This window comes from Lagopus leucura, unplaced genomic scaffold (genome assembly GCF_019238085.1).
Source record: "Lagopus leucura isolate 7727_CA_CO unplaced genomic scaffold, USGS_WTPT01 Super-Scaffold_100015, whole genome shotgun sequence".
In the NCBI taxonomy this organism is placed as follows: Eukaryota; Metazoa; Chordata; class Aves; order Galliformes; family Phasianidae; genus Lagopus; species Lagopus leucura.
Genome location: NW_024962269.1, coordinates 4,975,244 through 4,994,442, shown reverse-complemented (window position 1 = coordinate 4,994,442; position 19,199 = coordinate 4,975,244). Strand labels below are relative to the sequence as shown.

General features: G+C 37.5%; 2 protein-coding genes across 4 annotated transcripts in view; one reads left to right on the top strand and one right to left on the bottom strand.

Moving 5' to 3' along the window:
- Positions 1-17,826, top strand: part of TEX9 (testis expressed 9) — an 18,586-nt gene extending 760 nt beyond the window's left edge. Inside the window, exons 3-13 of one of the 3 annotated variants that reach the window (XM_042875731.1) lie at positions 1,025-1,088; positions 2,542-2,612; positions 5,885-5,933; positions 6,855-6,940; positions 8,260-8,435; positions 10,758-10,840; positions 11,166-11,339; positions 13,039-13,173; positions 13,669-13,803; positions 16,840-16,947; positions 17,053-17,826. In XM_042875731.1, coding sequence (XP_042731665.1) covers positions 1,025-1,088; positions 2,542-2,612; positions 5,885-5,933; positions 6,855-6,940; positions 8,260-8,435; positions 10,758-10,840; positions 11,166-11,339; positions 13,039-13,173; positions 13,669-13,803; positions 16,840-16,917 — 1,051 coding nt within the window. In that variant the 3' untranslated portion in view covers positions 16,918-16,947; positions 17,053-17,826. Of the gene's footprint in view, positions 1-1,024; positions 1,089-2,541; positions 2,613-5,884; positions 5,934-6,854; positions 6,941-8,259; positions 8,436-8,949; positions 9,025-10,757; positions 10,841-11,165; positions 11,340-13,038; positions 13,174-13,668; positions 13,804-16,839 lie in introns of those variants that run through there. The other 2 variants (XM_042875729.1, XM_042875730.1) reach the window with 2 other exon arrangements.
- Positions 17,827-17,882: 56 nt separating this feature from the next.
- MNS1 (meiosis specific nuclear structural 1) overlaps positions 17,883-19,199 on the bottom strand; it is a 28,947-nt gene continuing 27,630 nt past the window's right edge. The window contains exon 11 of the mRNA XM_042875732.1: positions 17,883-18,566. Coding sequence (XP_042731666.1) covers positions 18,468-18,566 — 99 coding nt within the window. The 3' untranslated portion in view covers positions 17,883-18,467. The remainder of the gene's footprint in view (positions 18,567-19,199) is intronic.

Here is a 19,199-nt window from a genome sequence, read left to right as displayed (position 1 = left end):
TCCCCTGCTCGCATCCCCTGCTCGCATCCCCTGCTCGCATCCCCTGCACCGCTCGCTGCGGGCTGGCGGGGAATCGATCCCCGCTGTCCGAATCTCTGAAGCGCTCGTTCCAGAGCGCGCTAAGAACGAGGCTGTAACTTCTTTCCTTCCATCAACCCCGGGGCGGCTGTGCACCGCGCTGGGCATCGCTTCGCTCAGGGGCTTTCGGTTTTGCTACTTAACAAAATGGCGTTACTCGTCCTACTAACCTGCATATTAATATGGTGACACGTTTTAATTGCATATTCACGTCATTGAACGCCACTGCTTCTATAATCCCTGCTTTAAAGTACGCTTCGGGATCGTGACTGAAAACAGAAGTGCTGTGGAGTTAAGGATGTAAAATGTGGTTTAAACAGTGACATGACAGAAAACAAGGACACCCTTTCTGTCTCAGAAGGGCTGTGCAGCCTGGAGGAGAGGAGACCTGAGAGCGGCCTTTCAGTATCTGAACGGGGGCTGTAAGAAAGAAGGGAACATGCACATCAGCAGGGTGTGCTGTGACAGGACAAGGGGAAATGGTTTCACATTAAAGGAGGGGAGTTTTATGCTGGATATGAGGAAGAAGTTTTTACAATAAGTTTGGTAAGGCACTGGCACAGATTGCCCAGAGATGTGGGTGCTCCATCCTTGGAGACACCCAAGGCCAGGCTGGAGAGGCTCTGAGCACCTGAGAGAGCTGTTAGGTGTGCCTGTTCAGCGCAGGGGAGTTGGGATAGATGGCCTTTTAGCATTCATTCCAACTAAAGCCATTCTGTGATTCTATTACAGTCTAAACATGTGTACACGGTGTTTTGTTACTATAGATTTGATAGAAAGCCAGGACACTGATGAATCAACTTGAATAATACCCTGTAGTATTTGCTGCTCCTTTGCAGGAGTTATTAAAATTTCACTTACTTCGGGCAGGTGCTAACAGGCTCACATGTACATCTTTAAATGTTTCAGAAACTCAGTGACAAGCATTGTCATTGTACTCTTTCAGGAAACTGAATGCAGAATTAGAAGCAAAAAGAGAAAAACTGATGCGTCAGACCGAAGAAGTCATGGTGAGTAGGTTATGCAGGCTGTTACATAATTCAGCCTTGGTTCACATGGACGCAGGGTCAAGTTTCAAAAGAAATTATTTCAACCGTGACAACTAAAAGTAGTTTGGTTTCAGATTCAATCTAAGCTTTTCTTGCCTTTTCTCAACCCCCTTCCTTCAAAATTGTAAACTTTACTAAAAACACGTGCAGTAATAGTATATAATAGAATTTCATCAGATAAATGGATATTCACATAACTGTGTAGGGCATTTGTGCACTTATACATAAGATCAGCTGAAAAAGCTTTTTATGATGGTTAAATATAGTGTCTGCAACGGTTTTATGTCTTAAATAAAATGCTATTTTGGTATTTGAAAACCAGATGCTGCAATAACTAGTGAAATACATAGCTGAAGCTGACAGGAGTACAAAGAATAAGCAATATAAATAGAAAATATGTACTTAGTTAGAGGGAAACTTTCTTAAAACAGAAGAAAATTTCCTGTTTATTGTTAGTATTATCTTTTAACATTAGTGTGGCTTTGGGCCAATTTTTATATGAAAATTGGTCAAGTTATTAAAAAAAAAAGAGAGCTGGAGTGATCTGCTTTATACCCAAGACACCTTTAGAGAACGTTTCCTCCTTATTAGAAATTTTCAAAATATGGTTTCACTCAAATAAAAAAAGCTTAAAAACCAAAATATTTTGCCTATTTATTAAACTTCATTCTTTGTGTACTATGAAAGCATACATTCCTCTAGAGTTCTGGTAAGTTTGGACAGAAGCAGATGAAGCACCCAAAATAGCATCTAGTCTCTTTCCTTTGAAAAACAGCAACAACCAAACCACTTTTTTTCCCCCTCTAAATGCAGCTGCAGATCAAATATTGTTGGGACACTTAATAACCCATGTAGCACTGCCTGATTGCACAGATGCACATTTAACAACAAAAGAAAAGCAAGTCAGAATTTAAAAAGAAAACAGGATAACTACTTTTAGCTCTGGATTATGCTTTCTAACTGTTTCTTAGCAACACAGAAGTTATCTCAACATTTAACGTTTGACTAAATTGTTCTCTAAAGAACATAACAGCATATCAATGTCTGAATTATGGCTGTATTGTATGAATGAAGACTTATATTTAAGCCTTGTGCTGTAATACAGCAAACTGAAAGTTTGTTCCACTTGCTATGCATTTCTACCTCCGCATTTCAGAGAAAGGGAGGATAACAGCATATAAGATGATAAGTTTGCAGAAGCTTTAAGTTACACTTTCTGAAACAGAAATAAATATTTGGGATAGCAGCAGTTTTTTGATGTCAAGCTATCTTTTCTTATGTTTAAAAAATCCTTTTCTACAGTAGACTTAAGTGGCCATGTCTACTATAGTTTCACTGTGATATATGAATATATGATTTCTCTTTTATTGTTCAAATTCTCCCCAAATTTACTTCTGTCTTTTCCTTAATAAAGAAAAGCCAACAAGAGACACTATCTAGACCAATTTCAGTACAAACTAAGTACTGTGAAGATGACAAACAGAGGTACGTACTTTACAATTGCTATGCGTATTTCATGGGGAATCTCTGGTAATCATCTGTACTCCCTGACTTGTCCTAGTCATGCTTTGCAGCATAGACCACTGAATTAGTGGAGTCTAAATATTATCCTATTGTTTTAAATAACTGATACTAAACCAGTGTTCCTTGTTTTCGTACAAGTCTTAATTTTGCTGAAATAGTCTATCTAGGAGACTAAGTAGTTCAAGTATCTGTAAAAATGCAAGTAACCAGTTTTGCTTATAAAGAAGTAGTTTTTATCTTCATTCTAATTTTACTTGGCTTAAGTGCTGTGGAACAGGAAATGCACTATTTAAAGAAATAGCAACAAAAAAGCCCACAACAACAAAGAAACCCAAGATAGACAAACATTCAGCTGCCACCATCTGGAATTTTGATATCATTACACTTCACATACTTTTAATCTGTAAGAATTTATGCCTAAATGTGGGTTTTGGCCTCTATGTTCAAATCTGTTAGCTGTAGAGTGGTACCTGGCAGTATTTACTCAGTTGTTCAAAGGTTTGTATATTGGTAGCACTGAAAATGGCTAAGTTGGAGATATTCTAATATACAGTTTAATGGGAATCTGATCTACTATATTACCAAATTTGTGTGAAAAAGTCTGTGATGGAAGCCTGTACACCAGTAAAAACCTATACTGCTACAGTAACAATTATTTCTGAGCTATTTTGAGGCTGTTTCTGAAGTTGTGAAGGTCAGGAAAAAAAAACAAATAAAAAATGCACCATCTCTTATTGGTATAGCCTTGCATTGTAAGCATATTCTAGTGCATAGATCCTCTTTAGTATTATATTCTGCTGGCTGAATTTTGAATACTTGACAGAAGATTTCTATGAATTTAAAAACAAAGTTGAACTATAGAGTAACTTTACAAATTAATGTGATCAGAGGAATGAGCCCTATAAAGAGAGTTAGCAGCTATGGTGGTATACATTTGAAATAAATGGAAGTGCTGGAATCATTATGAAAATGTTGGTAAGTAGTACATCAGAGCAGCAGCTAATCTACCAATTATCTACATAAATTAAAAGATCTCAAAACAAGCACTGTGTTCTGGTAAACAGGGATAGAAGAGAATTGAAATCCCATGCTGGAGTGAAAAAAAAATACAAGCGCATGTTAGAAATCAGGCACACTGATTATCCATGAGTGAACATTGAGGCCATTCAATTAGATTAGTTCCAAGTATTTGATATTTATTTTTCCTGCAAAATTATGCAAGCAAATATGCCATAAATCCACAAGAAGCATCTAAAATCTTTTTGAAGCAAGTTTCATTATTTCCTGTATGGAAAATGAACACTAGAGACACTGGAATGAAGGGAAAACATTGAGATTAAGTAAGAGACAGGATGAGAAAAAAGACAAGTGGCAAAAATTAATAAGGAAAATATTCAAGTCATTCTCTAGGGATGTATTTTAAAATAAGTAATGGAGGAGATTTTATAGCTCATTTTTTTGCAGAGAAATGCGAATTCCCCAGGGACAAAGCAGCTCCACTGACACTGCACTGAAATCAGCTTTTGTTTACACTTTTGCTCTTCAGAGATGGGATCTGTGTGCGCATGGGCAGGCGGGGGGCAGGCTTTGAATAGGATTAGCAAAACACAAAGGGTTTGCTCATGCACATGCACCTCGTATGTACTGCTGAGATGGAAATGCTAAACATTAGCTTCTGTTTCAGTGTCACTGCAACTGTCCAGCTGCCTATTTTATACCTTTTCACGTTTTACATATTCATTTCACTTACTGAGCAACTACAGAGCTGTATTGCAAGGCTTTAAAAAAGTGTTGTGGGAAAGAAGGGGAAAAAACTCTAATAAGGATAAACAAATTTAAGAAATACGGTGAACGATGAGGTTTTTATTTGTTTTGTGAGGAAGACTGGGTACAAGGGACTCAGTAGGAACAGATCAGTCTATTGATCAAAAGAATGCTTTGTTTTTTTGAGCATCAAATGTTGTATTTTCTTATTTTTCAGAAAATGTAACTGTTATTTCTGTGGCAACAACTCCTCACTTTCTACGTCCTCTAAAACTAGCCAATAGGAAGGGAGCATGAGGAAAATAGGGTAAACAGACAAAAACTAATCATCCTATTCTTGAAGTCTGTTGCCAGCCACACAGATAATTTCTCCTGTGCTGGTTTTGGTTTTGTTTGGATTTTTTTTTTTATTTTTTTTTTTTGGATTAGTACATTCTGGAGCTTTGTTCAGATAATTCTTGTTGCTGAATGGGTGTCTAAAATTTTTTAAAGGCAAAACCTAAATATTTGTCTAGGTCAGCTGGACCGAAATACTGAGGTGACTTCATGTGCCTAAAATTTAAAATTTATTACAAATATAAGCTTACATGTTAACTGAGGAGTTAGAAGCTGTAAAAAGTGGTAGAAAAAGGTAATCATTCAGGGGATTGATAGAGATCTACGTAACTCTGAAAACAAATTGTACATCTGACATGAAACTTGAATAGTACACAACATGCTAAAATTTTCTGCTGTCTTCCAAAATAATCATTTAACCTGAAATTTGGTTTTCAGCCAAATAAATAGATAAGAAAGCTACTCTTTCACTCCGTCCTCCCCGCTCCGCTCCAATCTATAAAATGGATACAGTATTGGCAATATGTATTTCAGAGGAAATTCTGTGAGACTTTAAAAATTTACCTTAAATAAATTGCTCCCATCTCCCATTTATTTTACAGTCCCTGTCAACTGCCAACAGTCAATGTAATCATTTCCATTCTCGGTGGTAGAGAACACAGGCCTATATCTTTATTGTCTTGCATTAATTCACTTATTGGAATGTCAGGTGAGCATCTGAGTCACTGAACTGCTGGTGATCTTTGGTCCTGTTGCCTGTCTCCTGCTGAAGCTGTTAAGGCTCCATCCATACACTAGCTAAGTGCTCCCTGGTACAGGGAATCACTGGTCATATTTGGGCAGTTACCTGCCCTGCAAGAGATGAGATTCAGATTCCAGTACATAAGCAAACTGTTGTGTTGGAGACCATAATGGAATATTATCCTAAACTCCTCAGGTGATTTATGCAGCAAATGAGATAGAATGGAAATGGGAATGAGACTGAATTTATGATTGGACCTGGCATATGTTCCTACATTCTGCTGATGGTAGATACATCTAATGTTACTCTCCTAATCCAGGCGATGGAGGATTGTTATCACAAAAATGTTGATTTTTGCTATACTCAGTGAACTTATTTTTTTTTCCTGCAGAGATCCACTCTTTCTTAAAGTTTCATCTCTTATGCACTCTCACACCAAGGTATCAAACTCAAAATTATTCTAACTAATTTTGCTTCTGCCTATTTCTTCTGTTTTTGAGGCCATGCTGTATGGGGCTTACATGGGTAGGGAGCCTGAGGGAAAGGATGCTCAGAGCAGACTGTTATAGGGACAGATGGAGCAGCATCTCCAATACTTTCTTCTGCTGCTCCACCACTGGTGAAGTAGGCTTCCACTATATTTCATTTTTGTACTTTAAATTTCTCTTCTGTAAAAGCTTATTTGTCACTTGTAAGTACAAAACATAATTCATTTCTTCCTTTCCCCAGTGTAATACTAAGGGCAGTTCTACAGCCTTTTTGTGGTCAAAAGAATTTAATACGGGATGGAAAATGCAAAGGAAAAGGGAGATTTAAATTAGGAACAAACTAATGTAACTTGCTGGTCTCCAATTAGAATTACAGTGAGTTTTTCAGCAGACAAATTAAAGTTTCCAGAATGTTCTTCACACTTACCATTTACTTGGATGAAAGAAACAAAATGTTATTAGATCTTTCTTTAGAGATCTTAAATTACAACAGTACTATTTTTTTGGAAAAGGCATTTTTGAAGACACGATAAACAGTGTTCAAAGAAGCACAGTCCACAGCAAATAGTTAATAACTTGATAATACCTGGGAGCCTTATCATCAATTAAGTTATTATTTATTATGAGCGCATCTGAAAAAGAGCCTACCAGGTAGTAATGTTTCAATGTATATAATTTGGGCATATGGGCATAAAATATGCAACATAATGACTAGTACAAATAAAACTGAATAAATCTAAGATACTGAGACTTTGGAAATCGTATGTTGGGCTTGAATATATGAAAAAGAGGGGAAATAAAAAGACAAAACACATGCTAGCAACAAGTCATTACTAACTAATAAAAATCCCTGTTTTCTGGGAAATTTTACAGCCATCAAACAAAAAGAAATGTGCTTCTGCATCCATGGTTCAGAATAGAACGTGTTCTGGAAATAAAGGGAAAAGAATAACGTCAAGGTATATTACACATGTGTTTTGTTGTTGTTTGTAATCAAGAATTTTGGGGTTTGTTTTTGTCTTAGCAGGGTGTTTTTATTCATACATGCTTCTACATTTATATATATATATATATATATATCTGTATGACAAAAGGCACCAAATTATTTCTGTAGTCAGCTCCCCCAGGTAGCTGTCTGGTTACCTAAACTCACCTCCACTCAAGCTTTTCTGGAGGCTGACAAAGTTAAGCTCTGTTAATTCTGTCAGTAAAAGGATGCCCAGTGAGCACACTCAAAGTGCATCTGCGGTAAACAGAGTTCACAGCAGTGATGCAGGCTAATTTGTGATCAGACCTGTTATGGGAAACGTGAGGCCTTCTAGCTTCTCTGCTATTTTGGTGAATCTAGGGCTACAGAACTAGAGAAAGTCAGTAACAGTACCACAGCCTTCTGGGGTTTTCAGTTTTTGCTGAACAGCTACATCTCTGATAGCAAATTCAAGGTCATAGACCAAGAAATTGGGTTCTGAACAGAAGAGTAGAGAAATAATAGAAAAATGTTTGTGGATAAAATCCTGAGCGCAAATGAAAACTGCCACAGGAGAAAGCATGGACACATACCAAAATAGGATAAAAATGGTCTGCAGAGTGACAGAACACAGAATCAGTACTGGCCAAGAACATCTTTTGAGATGTGGGAGTCACTTGTGGACCCTTTCTACCTCCTGGATTCCACTGAGGTTGTTGTGCTGACACCATATCATGAGATTTAGGAATAGAGTTGCACAGGTGCAGAACCTATAAGGTGAACTCAAAGTTGTAGGAGAAGGTGACCTATGCAGCATCTGTGTTGTATGCATTGTGTTCACTGCTGTTATAAAAACTAACATTTGCAACTTCTAGGATTAGTGAACTGTCCTATCCAATAATAAGATTAGAACTGACAAGGGAAAAAATTGAAATTTAAGACAATAGTTAAGCCCTAAAGAGCATTCCCGTTTCTTTTCCCTACTCTGAGGTATGAAATTGTTGGATGAGAAAGAGGCAGTACTAAAATCATCCTCGTAGAAAATAGTAATTTATCTGCTTCTACATTATAATACAAAGGCTGTTGTAATCATGTGGAAGATTTTTTACATATTTTACGTATTTTACGTAAGGAAAATGAGAAATTGCCATTGGTTAGTTTTTGGGAGAGCAAGCAATGAAGTTGCATTACATACAGCAAATAGTGTATTTCTGTAATTTCTGCTTTATATTTTAAATGTAAAACAGTGCTTTTGGGTTTTTTGTTGTTGTGTTTTTTTTTGGTTTTTTTTTTCTTCTTGCTTGATTTTAGTTCAGAAATCAATCTGGAAACACAAAACGCTGATGATGTTGCAGTGTTGGAGGATTGCACTGGTTTTTCTTTAGCAAAAACAGTGAGTGAAATTGAAGGAAAAGTAGAGAAAGGAGGCTTGCTAGATTGTCTGGATGATGATATTATTCCAAACACTGCAAGTGAAGTTGGAGCAGGTAGGTTTCATCTGTTATTTGTACTCCCTGACTGCTAGTAATGATTTCTCCTAAGGGGGAAAAAGACAAAATTATGTAGAAATTATAGGGAAAGTTTTATGCCCTTAAGTTATACTGTGTTAAAATGAAAAGGTTTTTCTTAAGTAGTCCTAAAGGAAGATGAGGTCATATGTGAATAATCATGGGGGAAAAAGTGAATTTTTGTCTTGATTTCCTTCTTACAAGAAGGCATCTGAACCTTTACAAATGTTGAATATATGGATAACACAATTTCAGGAAGCAGAAATACATGATGCTCAGCTTATGCTTCCAAAAAAATAAACTTCAGTTTTTTTGCAAATTCTGCCTTTAGAGAAAAGATTCTCCTCAAATCTGTGGATTAAGTGGCTTGAGTGAAGTGATGTTGCTGTTACAGTGCATGAATGAGGATCCCCCAGATATTTGTGCTCTGAGATAATGTTTCTTTGTCCTAGAACTGGAGTGGGAAGGGAGACTGCCACATTTGCCAGTGAAGATAAAGGCATGATGCACATCTGTCTTTTTGGCTCTGGGGTGTTAAAAGGTTTATGTCATTTCTTACAATGACAAAGTAAGCATGAAGTCAGATTCACTGCAGCAATTGAAAAAAATGCAAAAAAAAACCTCCTCATATAATCTAACAGCTCTGTGTCAGCAAGCATACTTACACAGAATTAGCTTGGTTTCTAACCTCATCTAATTGTGTTCAAATCTTTCTTTAAATCTCCCAGTACAGATCCTCAGATTTTTATTTATTATAGTTCTTTTTCATTGCTCGGTACTGCAGTGGAATCTTACACCTCAAGGGGAGTTGTTATTGGTGCTCATGAATAGTGAGGATTATTTCTGTTGCTTTAATGATGAAGTGAACTGAAAACACTGTGGAATGGTTTATCCTTCTAAAATTTGTCATTGCCTGTTGAGAGCACCTGGAATGCCTCAGACAGCAGCAGTTCATCCTTAGCATGGTAAAGAAATAGTTGCTGAGCAGATTAGCAGGGTAAATCTCAAAACCAGTTACAATTATCACAAGAAAGTGAACATATATACTAAGTAGCCCCTGTTACTGGGGGACTGGGCCCACACTTACTCTGAAGGAAGATTTTGTAACCAGGTCATTAATGGTAAAAGGAAAGCTGCTTACCCCTCCCCAACAGAAACACTAGCAAACACCACAAAGTTGGATTTAAAGCAAGCTAAACAAAGTATTTTTTCCTATAGTCTGTAACCGAATTAGATAACCTACTGCCCCAGGACATTGTGAGTATCTACATATAATGTGTTTTAAGGGAAACGGTAATACAGAAGTACATGAGAGAATTAAATGTGATGTCTTCAGTATGTCTGCAGCTCAGGAAGTTACAATTTCAGCTGCATCCTACAGCTCATAAGGTGTGTGAAATAAAAGGAATTCTACTTAGAATTCTCTATTAGGAATTTTCAGAGCAAACTAACAGATGTGCCCATCCATCCATTCCTATTCAGCTTCTGATACACTCCTCCTCTCCTTCATTCTTTTCCCACTGTACCTGCTGTGCATAGTGGCCGTTCCTGTGTTGCTCAGCTTGATCCTCATTTTGTTTCCATGCCTTGTGCATGTGGCAGTTCAAAGGCAGTTCCTTGTGAATAATCCGTGAGAGAGTGGGGAACGGGAAGCAGAAGAACATGCTCTCTTCCCCTCCACTTGTTTTGTCACAACACTAATATATGTTCTAGCTGCCCCAGAGCAGGAGAGTACTGCATTTGGGAAAAACACCCTCTGAATGTGTTGGATCTTAAATGGTTGAGTACTGTTAGAAGTGTTCTTAAAAAAGCACAGACTACTGCCTAGAGGAGTATTTGCCTATTAGGAGGGATTTGCAGCCTACATTTAATTCCTTGGGAGCAACATAAAGTTAGTTGTAACTCACAAATCACAGTACAGATTGATTGCACTGTAGAATTGTCCTATGACATAGTTTCTTTGACTTCAAGCATGCTGTAACATATAGTGCAGTATGACAAAAGGTTCCAGAAATTCTCAATTTTGAGAATTGAGTCTTTTATATTCTAGAAGTGCTGTTTTCAGACATTAGAAATAAAAATTCATCCTAAGCTTTCCCTAAGAATTAGAAACTCGCAACATTTATTTAGAAATGTTAGTTTCAATTTACCTATTTCTGTTTAGTAAACTACCAACACAGCATGCTTTTTTTAAAACAAAAAAAAAAAAGAAAATGAATTGTTGTTACATTGCTCTTGTCTCTTTTCTACATTGAATTATGAGTCCTTGGGGATATTAAGTGTAACTTTTTATCTGTGCAGAAACACAAATCAGGTTTCTTAAGGCAAAGTTACGTGTTATGCAGGAAGAGCTGGATAGCATCGTGTGCGAATGCAGGAGAAAGGTAAGTTTTCTTATCTGTGAAAAAACTCAGAGTCTGTCCCCCTGACAGTCTGAAATAGAAGACTGCAGAAATGAGGAGAAAAAGAATATAGATTTGTTTTTGTAGTACTGCCCTGCTAAATTGGTGGTTTGTTTTCTTAGTTTGTCTTCACAGCTATTGTGAAATCCATCATGAAGCATCTCGATATTTTAAAATAACAGCACTTTTCAAAAATGATAATCTTTATATCTGCAGTGCATGTTTTGTAAATAGAAGTGCAAATATATTGCTATCACATTTTTCTCCTGCAATCTTTTGTTTGCTTTTGCTAACTGCTGACAAACAGGATGATGAAAATCAGAATTTGAAATCTCAGCTTAAAGATACTGAAGAAGAAAGGACGAGACTGCAACGAAAGATCAGCGTGCAGCAGTCTCAGACTGAGAAATACAAGATGTTATCACAAGAAGCAAGCAAAAAGTGTGAAGGATTACAGCAAGAGGTTGTTGCACTAGGAAAGGTATTGCAAATATTAGTCTCATTTATCTCACAGTGGGGGAAATCATCAGATTAGTCCCTTCAGACAAGTTCAACATATTTGTATCCAGCAATTCCATTCACATTTCCAATCTCCAAAAACAGCTTTAGAAATTGTATTTTGAAATTGTATTTTGTATCACTTTGTAAGAGAGAGAAATGATCGATTTTGATACTTGCTTTTCTTCTGCTTCTACAATCATACTCTGTATTTTAGCAAAAGATATGCAAGAGACAAAGCAACCTTTTCAGAAACTACCATGAAATCCATAAAGTCTTGAAAAATACAAGGAAATTTTTCTGACTTTTTCTTGTAGCTGTTAAAAATTACTTCTGGTAATGATAGCTTTGGTGTAAATTGCAGAACTTGTTGAAAGTTTCAAAAACAAAACAAAACTACAAGTAGAGGAAAGGGTGGCTCTTTGTCCTCTGAAACAGTCTGTGTGTAAACCAGCCACTACAGGTTGGATGTATCAGTATTAACTTGCCCAGTCAGAGCAGACAGCCTTACACCCAGCTTTGTTTGTTTGGAACTTAATTTAAGAGTAGCATGTATTTTTCTGTAATTGCTGAGAGCTGGAGAGGTTGACAAGAAAATCATGTAATACTTCCAGTCGGTTGGTTATACGTAATGTAACCAGGAGAATGTTAGACTCAAAACACAGGGAAGACAGAATACACTGTGCAGAATATGGTCTCTTTCCTCAGTTGCCTTTGCTTGGGATTTTTTCCCTCACTTGCTTCAGTTATTCCTAATCTGGTGCATTTTCTAGAAGCTGACAAGGTTTCTCACTAGATTTGATCATGACAAATAACGGTACTACTATAAAACACTGAGAAGGGAGGGTGGAAAAAGGCAGTTCAGAAACAAGAGAGCCTGAAGGTTGAAGGCTAACAAAAAGCCCCTTCCCGTTTACTTAACAGAATGTCTTTATGTACCCAAAAGTTTGATAGTTTTTTTCTTAAAAAAAAAAAAAAAAAGAAGTCTGTTTCTTTCTCACAAATGACAAGATGTGCTCTTTCTGCCAGAACTGCTTATTTCTTCTACTTTGTCTTTTATCTATATTCCCCAACCTTTAATCTCATTACTGTTTCTCAGCTTGGTCTCTTTTCCTTATTTCCTGACTTGCAGCACTAATACTTATCATATCAGAGATGAGAGGGAACTGTTTTGATTGTTGCCATAAACACTTGATGAACTACTTTCAGCTAGATGAAGTAGTTACTGCCCTGAGGCATCTTAAGCAGGCTGTTTTAACTTCTTGTTGTTAATTACATGTGATAATCTGTGAGAAAAAGAGGTGAAAAAAAAGCAGCTGCAATAATAGTTGCTGTTCCAAAGTCTGCTCCAGGTTGGACACAGCAGCACTTCCCATCTTTTGCACTGAGCATACAACTTATTTTTTTCCAGTCAATCCCACAGTCTTACATGATCAGTTCACAGTACATTTAAGGGAATGTTAAGAGATTTTTAGAAAGACAGACCCATCTTCAAGATGTATGAGGTGAAAGGAAAAGGACATCAGAGTAGTGAAATTGATGTTATTTGATTCTGTTTGCAGGCCACAGAAATCCACTCAAATTCTCACGGATGACCATCGCTGTAAACGTGTTGCTTTTGTGGCATGCCTTAAAGTACCATGATTCATAACATTTGTTTTTATCCTTTGCTTCCTGTATAGGAATTAGAGAATTTAAAGCGTGTACAAAAACAAGCTGCAAGCAGACAGAGCGCAACAGAGGTTCGCTTAAATAGGGCCCTGGAAGAAGCAGAAAAGTATAAAGCAGAGCTGAATAAACTGAAGCAAAGTAACAAGGTACAGTGGCTTAGAAAAACAAAGTCTGTGATTATTCAGTAATGCTAGAAGGAGCCCAGAGGCTTGATCAGCTTTGGAAGTATGCCATCGTTTACAGGCTACCCCAGAAGTAACTTACAACGGATCAGCAAGGGGCCTGGTAACTTATTTCTACTGATAATACTGCAGGAAAAGATGCATAGAATAAAATCAGAGCCTGTCTGCCCCTCTTTTTTTGAAATAAGATGTGCCTGCAGAGAGAGAGAGAGAGAGAGAGAGACACTTAAACACCTAATAAGTACACAGGCAAACTACAATATTGATCTACTTGTTAGAAGCCAGTAAATGCCCTCTTTTGAGTTTTTATTAAGTTTTGGTGAGGGAATATTTTAAGGCATCCAGCTTATTTCCCGATGTGTCATGTGGCTAACATCTGCCATTTATAATGTTACGCCAAGTTTCTCCAGTTAAAGCTTTACTTAAATGAATAATACATTTCTCACCTTCCCATGGCAGGATGTAGCTAGCCGAGAACTCAAAACAATTGAAGAATTAAAGGCAGAAAACAAGAAACTGCAGAAACAAAAAGGAGAACTAATAACAGGTTTCAAAAAACAGCTGAAGTTAATTGATATTTTAAAGAGACAAAAGGTAAGAACCTAAATATTGTTGTCTTTCAAATAACTTGGCTAAACTTGCCTGTTTTCAAGTGATGCACTCACATAAATCACAGCCCCAAGAACAGAAATTTTCAGTGCAGTGGAACAGCTGCTTCACTTTCATTAGTACACATCACTAATGTCCTCTTTGGAATTGGCTCAATTCCTAACTTGGAACATAACCTGTCATGGTGAAAGATTACCATCAACAAGCTTTGAGACCACGAGTACCTGTTTGTTTAAGAAAAGAAATACTGCTCAGGTAGTACCTGCAAGCAGCTCCCTGTGGTGCTGCATCAGTACAATTCATTTTAGCATTGAGTTTTGTTGTCTCTTTCTCCAGCATGTTTCTTACTCTATCAACAGCTGTACCTCTAGCGCCCTCTCACGATTAAGCCGTTACATTTCAGCCCCACATTTTTCCTAGATTCTCAAAGTATGCCCTTATCTATTAATATAGCCTCTTGGTGCTTGTATTCTGAGGTGTTCTGTACATGTACAGATCTGGAACAAAGTGGAAGACCCTGCAGGTTTTGATGAAAGCAAATTGAAGTGAAAAGAGTATGTTCTAAAAGATGTTGCCCAAACAAAAAAAAAATTTCCATTTATTGATGCATTTAGGTCTTACACTCCCAACACAGCTTTTGCTTAAAAGAGTGATTGCATCCAATCCTAACTCAGTTTTCTTTCTGAGGCTGCACAGGAGACTTGCAGGGCTAAATGCCTCAGAATAGTGTAAATATGATCTTAATTTCACAGTGGTTCACATTTGCTTAGTGCTGAACCTTTATTGAGGCAAAGCATTGAACAGCATAGAATGAGAAGTATCAGTGGTAGAGTTAAGGCTCTTCTTTTTGCACTCACAAACCAAGGCTATCAGATAAAGAAAGCAAGGAATGGTGACTTGAGCAGAAGCACCTTAGAAAAAGTAGCCTTGACAGTAAGAAAATAGAACATTCACCCTTTACTGCAGTGAGAACCTGACACTTAGTAAACACTTGAACTTGCTGAGCCTCCACAGAGAAAGAACAGTTCTGTATGAAGTGGCAACTTCATAACACAGACTGCACGTACTTAAGAACAGAGAACCACACCATGAAAACACACCCTGGGATTTTGAATACATCTCCTACACGTAACAGAGGAGACCAGTAATAGGAATAAGAACAACTGGGGCTGCTCACACGCTTCCAGTGCATGAATTTTTCTGACCACACCAGAACCAAAAGAAACATTGGAAATAGTGTTAACTTAGCCATGTCTTGCTCTCTTAACTCTTCAAAGTTATTTTGAGAATGGAAAAACCACAGCATTCACTCAACAGATACTCCATACATGAGCTAACTCATTCTCTAGAACACCAACTCACTGAAATGAGCACCAAGGAACAGCATTTGACTGAACCAAAATCAGCATCAGATAAACTTCTCAAAACTTACACAAAAAATTATTAATACCACATCAAAACTGCAGATAATAGAAGAAACCATTTCCCTTCTGTTAATAAAAACATATACTCACAGAAAAAATTGCTGTTAGTCCTTTCAGAACAGGCAGAGGGTCGAAGAACCTGAGAACAATACCAAATGCTGCCTTTATTCCTCCCAGCAGAAGGAACTGGGAAAGGCAGCTAAGCTCACATGACACCAATATACGTAATCACCAGAAGAACTTAATTTCATTTCACAGCAGCCTTTTGTTGAATTAAGGAAACCTTAGCCTGGCTGACTTGTGTAGTATATTTGTGGATTCAGATGCACCTCACGTGAAGGTGAGGATATATTACTGCATGAAGAATAGTAGAAGAAAAAAAAACACCCAAAAAGTATTAAATATCCATTAGCAGGACAAGTTGCAGCTGTCAGCAAGTAGCTGTTGGTATTCAAACTGGTCTTTAGACCATCCTCTGCTTGCCTCAAGATCATAGAAAATCTTAGTTTTAAAAGGAATCTAGTGGAACCAAACCTGAGTTTTAGGCTATCTATCTGTGGGAATTACACATGCTGACTAGGCATTGTTTGGAACCAACAAGATGTCTGTACATATATAGGGAAAAATCAGACACCTTGTAGATGTGAACTGTGCCTGTTTCCTTCAGAACAATCCTCGTGTTTAAAAAACTGTTCAGCCCGGACACTTTCCTTGCTACTTGAAATGTTGATAAGAGATGAGGGGGATGTGGCATATTTGGGATGTTTACCGTGACAGCAGCTGCAAAGCAGTGAGCTTCCAGAGCTTTCTGGCTGCTGCTTGCTTTTGAGTGATAGCTCTGTGCAAATACATTGGCCTGAAAGTCATCTTGATGACATTCTTGACAATTACAATTTTTAATCAAAAAGCTGCCCTGTATTAAGCTTAAAATTCTGTTTGTTCCACTCAAAGCAAATTTCTGTTTCCTACACATATGTGCCATAATGGACCACCTCTGTACAGCAAGACTTACAGCAACACAGCAAAGGGTGGTCAGCTCCAGCCACCTCTCAGCAAGGTGTATTAATTTAATGCTTTGCTTTATGCTGATTATACTATTTAGGAATCTTTTTGCTAAAATACTAATTTAACATTGAATCATACATTTAGCAGCACTACTACTCTGACTGAATCCTAGTGACACATTGGATTTGTATAGCTTAAAATTTAGCTGAATATTGATCAGCTTGAACGCATACAGTATTTCTTATGTGTTCTTTAAGAGGACACAGGAATGGTCTGTTTTCCAGTAATTTCTATGCTCCATTAAAAAAATACATATTTAAAGCTATACAAAGAATTAAGAGAAGCCACTGATCCTTTCACTAGAGCTGAAGTTGCAATATTAACCATAAAATTTATCACAATCCTCACATTATAAAATCAAACTGTTGCAAAAAATATGAATAGCAACCTCATCTTAAACAGGTGAGCCTCCATCAGAACCACAGCAGGAAACCACAGAGCAATCGATTTGAAGCCCCTTTCAGTCATGCAGGTCTTTGTCATTCATGCTGCTTTATCTTCTGCTCCTGATTTATGTTTTATTTCTTTTGAGATGCACATTGAAGCTGCTAGGATGCTTTCTTTTACTGAAGAGGAATTCATGAAAGCTCTTGAGTGGGGAAATGATTGATTCAAACTTGTTTGAAATACAAAACAGACGGTAGGTTGTTTTGGCACTGTAGTGTATGTTGATAGTTAACAAGTATATCTCAGAGAATGGATTATGGTGGTTTTGCTAACACTGAAATTATTTCACTTTCAAAAGCCTGACAGGCTGCTTTGGAATGTCACATGCAATACAGATTTCCTGTGAAGTTCCAAGCCCAGCTGTCTGTTCTGTAAGGAGCCAGGAGGCACAGAGAGCAGGTGAACTTTGTTATCTGTTCTTCTGTTTTAGCATTCAAAACTGTTAATAAGGTAACATTCCGTCTAAAGAGAAGCCAGAGTGACTACAATCTGATACAGCTTATTGTTTGAAAGTTCCTATTTTATTTAGTCAAGGTAAAAAAAATAAATATAAATATTTATATATTTCTGTGGTCATTAGATACTGGTAATGGATACAGTCAGCAGCAATGGCTCCATATCACAGGTGCTCTACATGCATTATCTCCTGAAAAAGTTTATCATCTCATCATTATAGCTGAGTATTAAATAAAAATGTGGGTGTAGATGAGCCATGCGTATGATGTACACTAATGAACAAGAGTAATAAAAGCCCGTGCTGGTTAATGAAGCTTTGTTAAACCTCAGCTATTTCAGTGGATTCCTGAGAGTGATTTAGTAGAACAGTGACACACAAAGTTTGTTTGCAGTGAGGCTATTAGCAATGACTCTGCAAGGTGCTTATAATGAGAGCGGGGCTGGTCTCTTCTCACTGGTGACAGGATGATGGGAAATGGCCTCCAGTTGCACCAGGGTTAAGTTTAGGTTGGATATCAAGGAAAACTTCTATACAGATAGGGTTGTGAAGCACTGGAATAGGCTCCCCAGGGAGGTGATTGAGTCACCATCCCTGGATGTGCTTAAAAACCATTTGGATGTGGTGCTCAGGGACGTGATTTAGCAGAGGGTTGTTAGAGATAGGGTAGTATGGTTAGGTTATGGCTGGACTTGATGATCTTTAAGGTCTTTTCCAACTTGAGCAATTCTATGATTCTATGACTCTGATCTCAAAATGAGAATTACATCTCAGATTTTACTAGCACAATCACGTGAGCTAGCAGTGGAAAAAGTAATTGTGATCTACCATTAGTGATTTGTATTACCTACCTTTAGATTAGTTATTTAACAGTACAATGCAAATGTAGATATTTTGTTAACTTACAAACAGAAACAGTGCATTAAGATAATCGTATTGTCTGTTATGTGACACCCATCTGAACTTGCACTACTTCAGGTTTCTGCAGTGGGCTGAAGAAAACATTTTCAAACAGTGCTTCATCACTAACTCAGTTGTATTTAGCTGATAGATTATTGAGAAATCTGTAGCAGTTTATTCCTGAAAAATTTAAGTGCATTTAAATAAGATGAGCCGTTCTTCAGTTCAGAGCTCCAGTCTTAAAATGGAGATTTTTATGAGAATAAAAACGAGTTCCTTGCTGTTAACAGCAGGTAGACATTTTCATTAGCAATCAGATGACACCTAGTGGCAAAGCAGGAGGGCAGGCAGTGGAAATTTCAGCTCTCTTCAGAAGATGGATTATCTCTTCTCTTCTGATAAGCCAACCTAAACTCCTCACCAAGCATGTTAATATCATCTTCGCCTTTGAGTATTCCCTGGAGAAAGAAGCACCACAGAAGATAAAAAGAAATTAAACAGATAATTATGGATCTCTGAATTTTTTTAATGGAAACGATTGTATAGCTAATACCTTGGAACCTGTGTTACCTCAAAAACAAAAACAAAAACAACAAATAGCTCTGAAGAGCATCACCAAGACTCAGTGGATGAATTTCTAACTGCTGCACTTGGTGCTAACCTAGAACTGTGTTTTTTGTTCAGGCACATTGGGGTGAGAATCAGTAACGACTGTCACATAAGCAGTATACAAAAGACAGTGTTTATCTGCATTCTGTTTCTAATTAAAAGTGACTAGAGGCAGCAGAGCACATTTATAGGTTTAGCAAAAAATCAAGAAACTACACTGAAAAGAGGCACTGGCTTGGCTGGGGCTTCATGTCCACATTCAGGTGTGCTGAAGTAGTATTGGAGACTTCAGAGCTAGGAAGAACTTTGCCATCAATCCATTCTGAGTGAAGTCCCATGCAATGTGACACCCTATTCAGGTCTCATTAAAGCAGAGAAAGAACAGTAGGGCATCAGTACCATGGGGCAGATATGAGCCATGGACGCTGCAACAGCCAAAGCTGTTCAACAACAGTCAATTGAAAGCAGGAAATTACATCAGA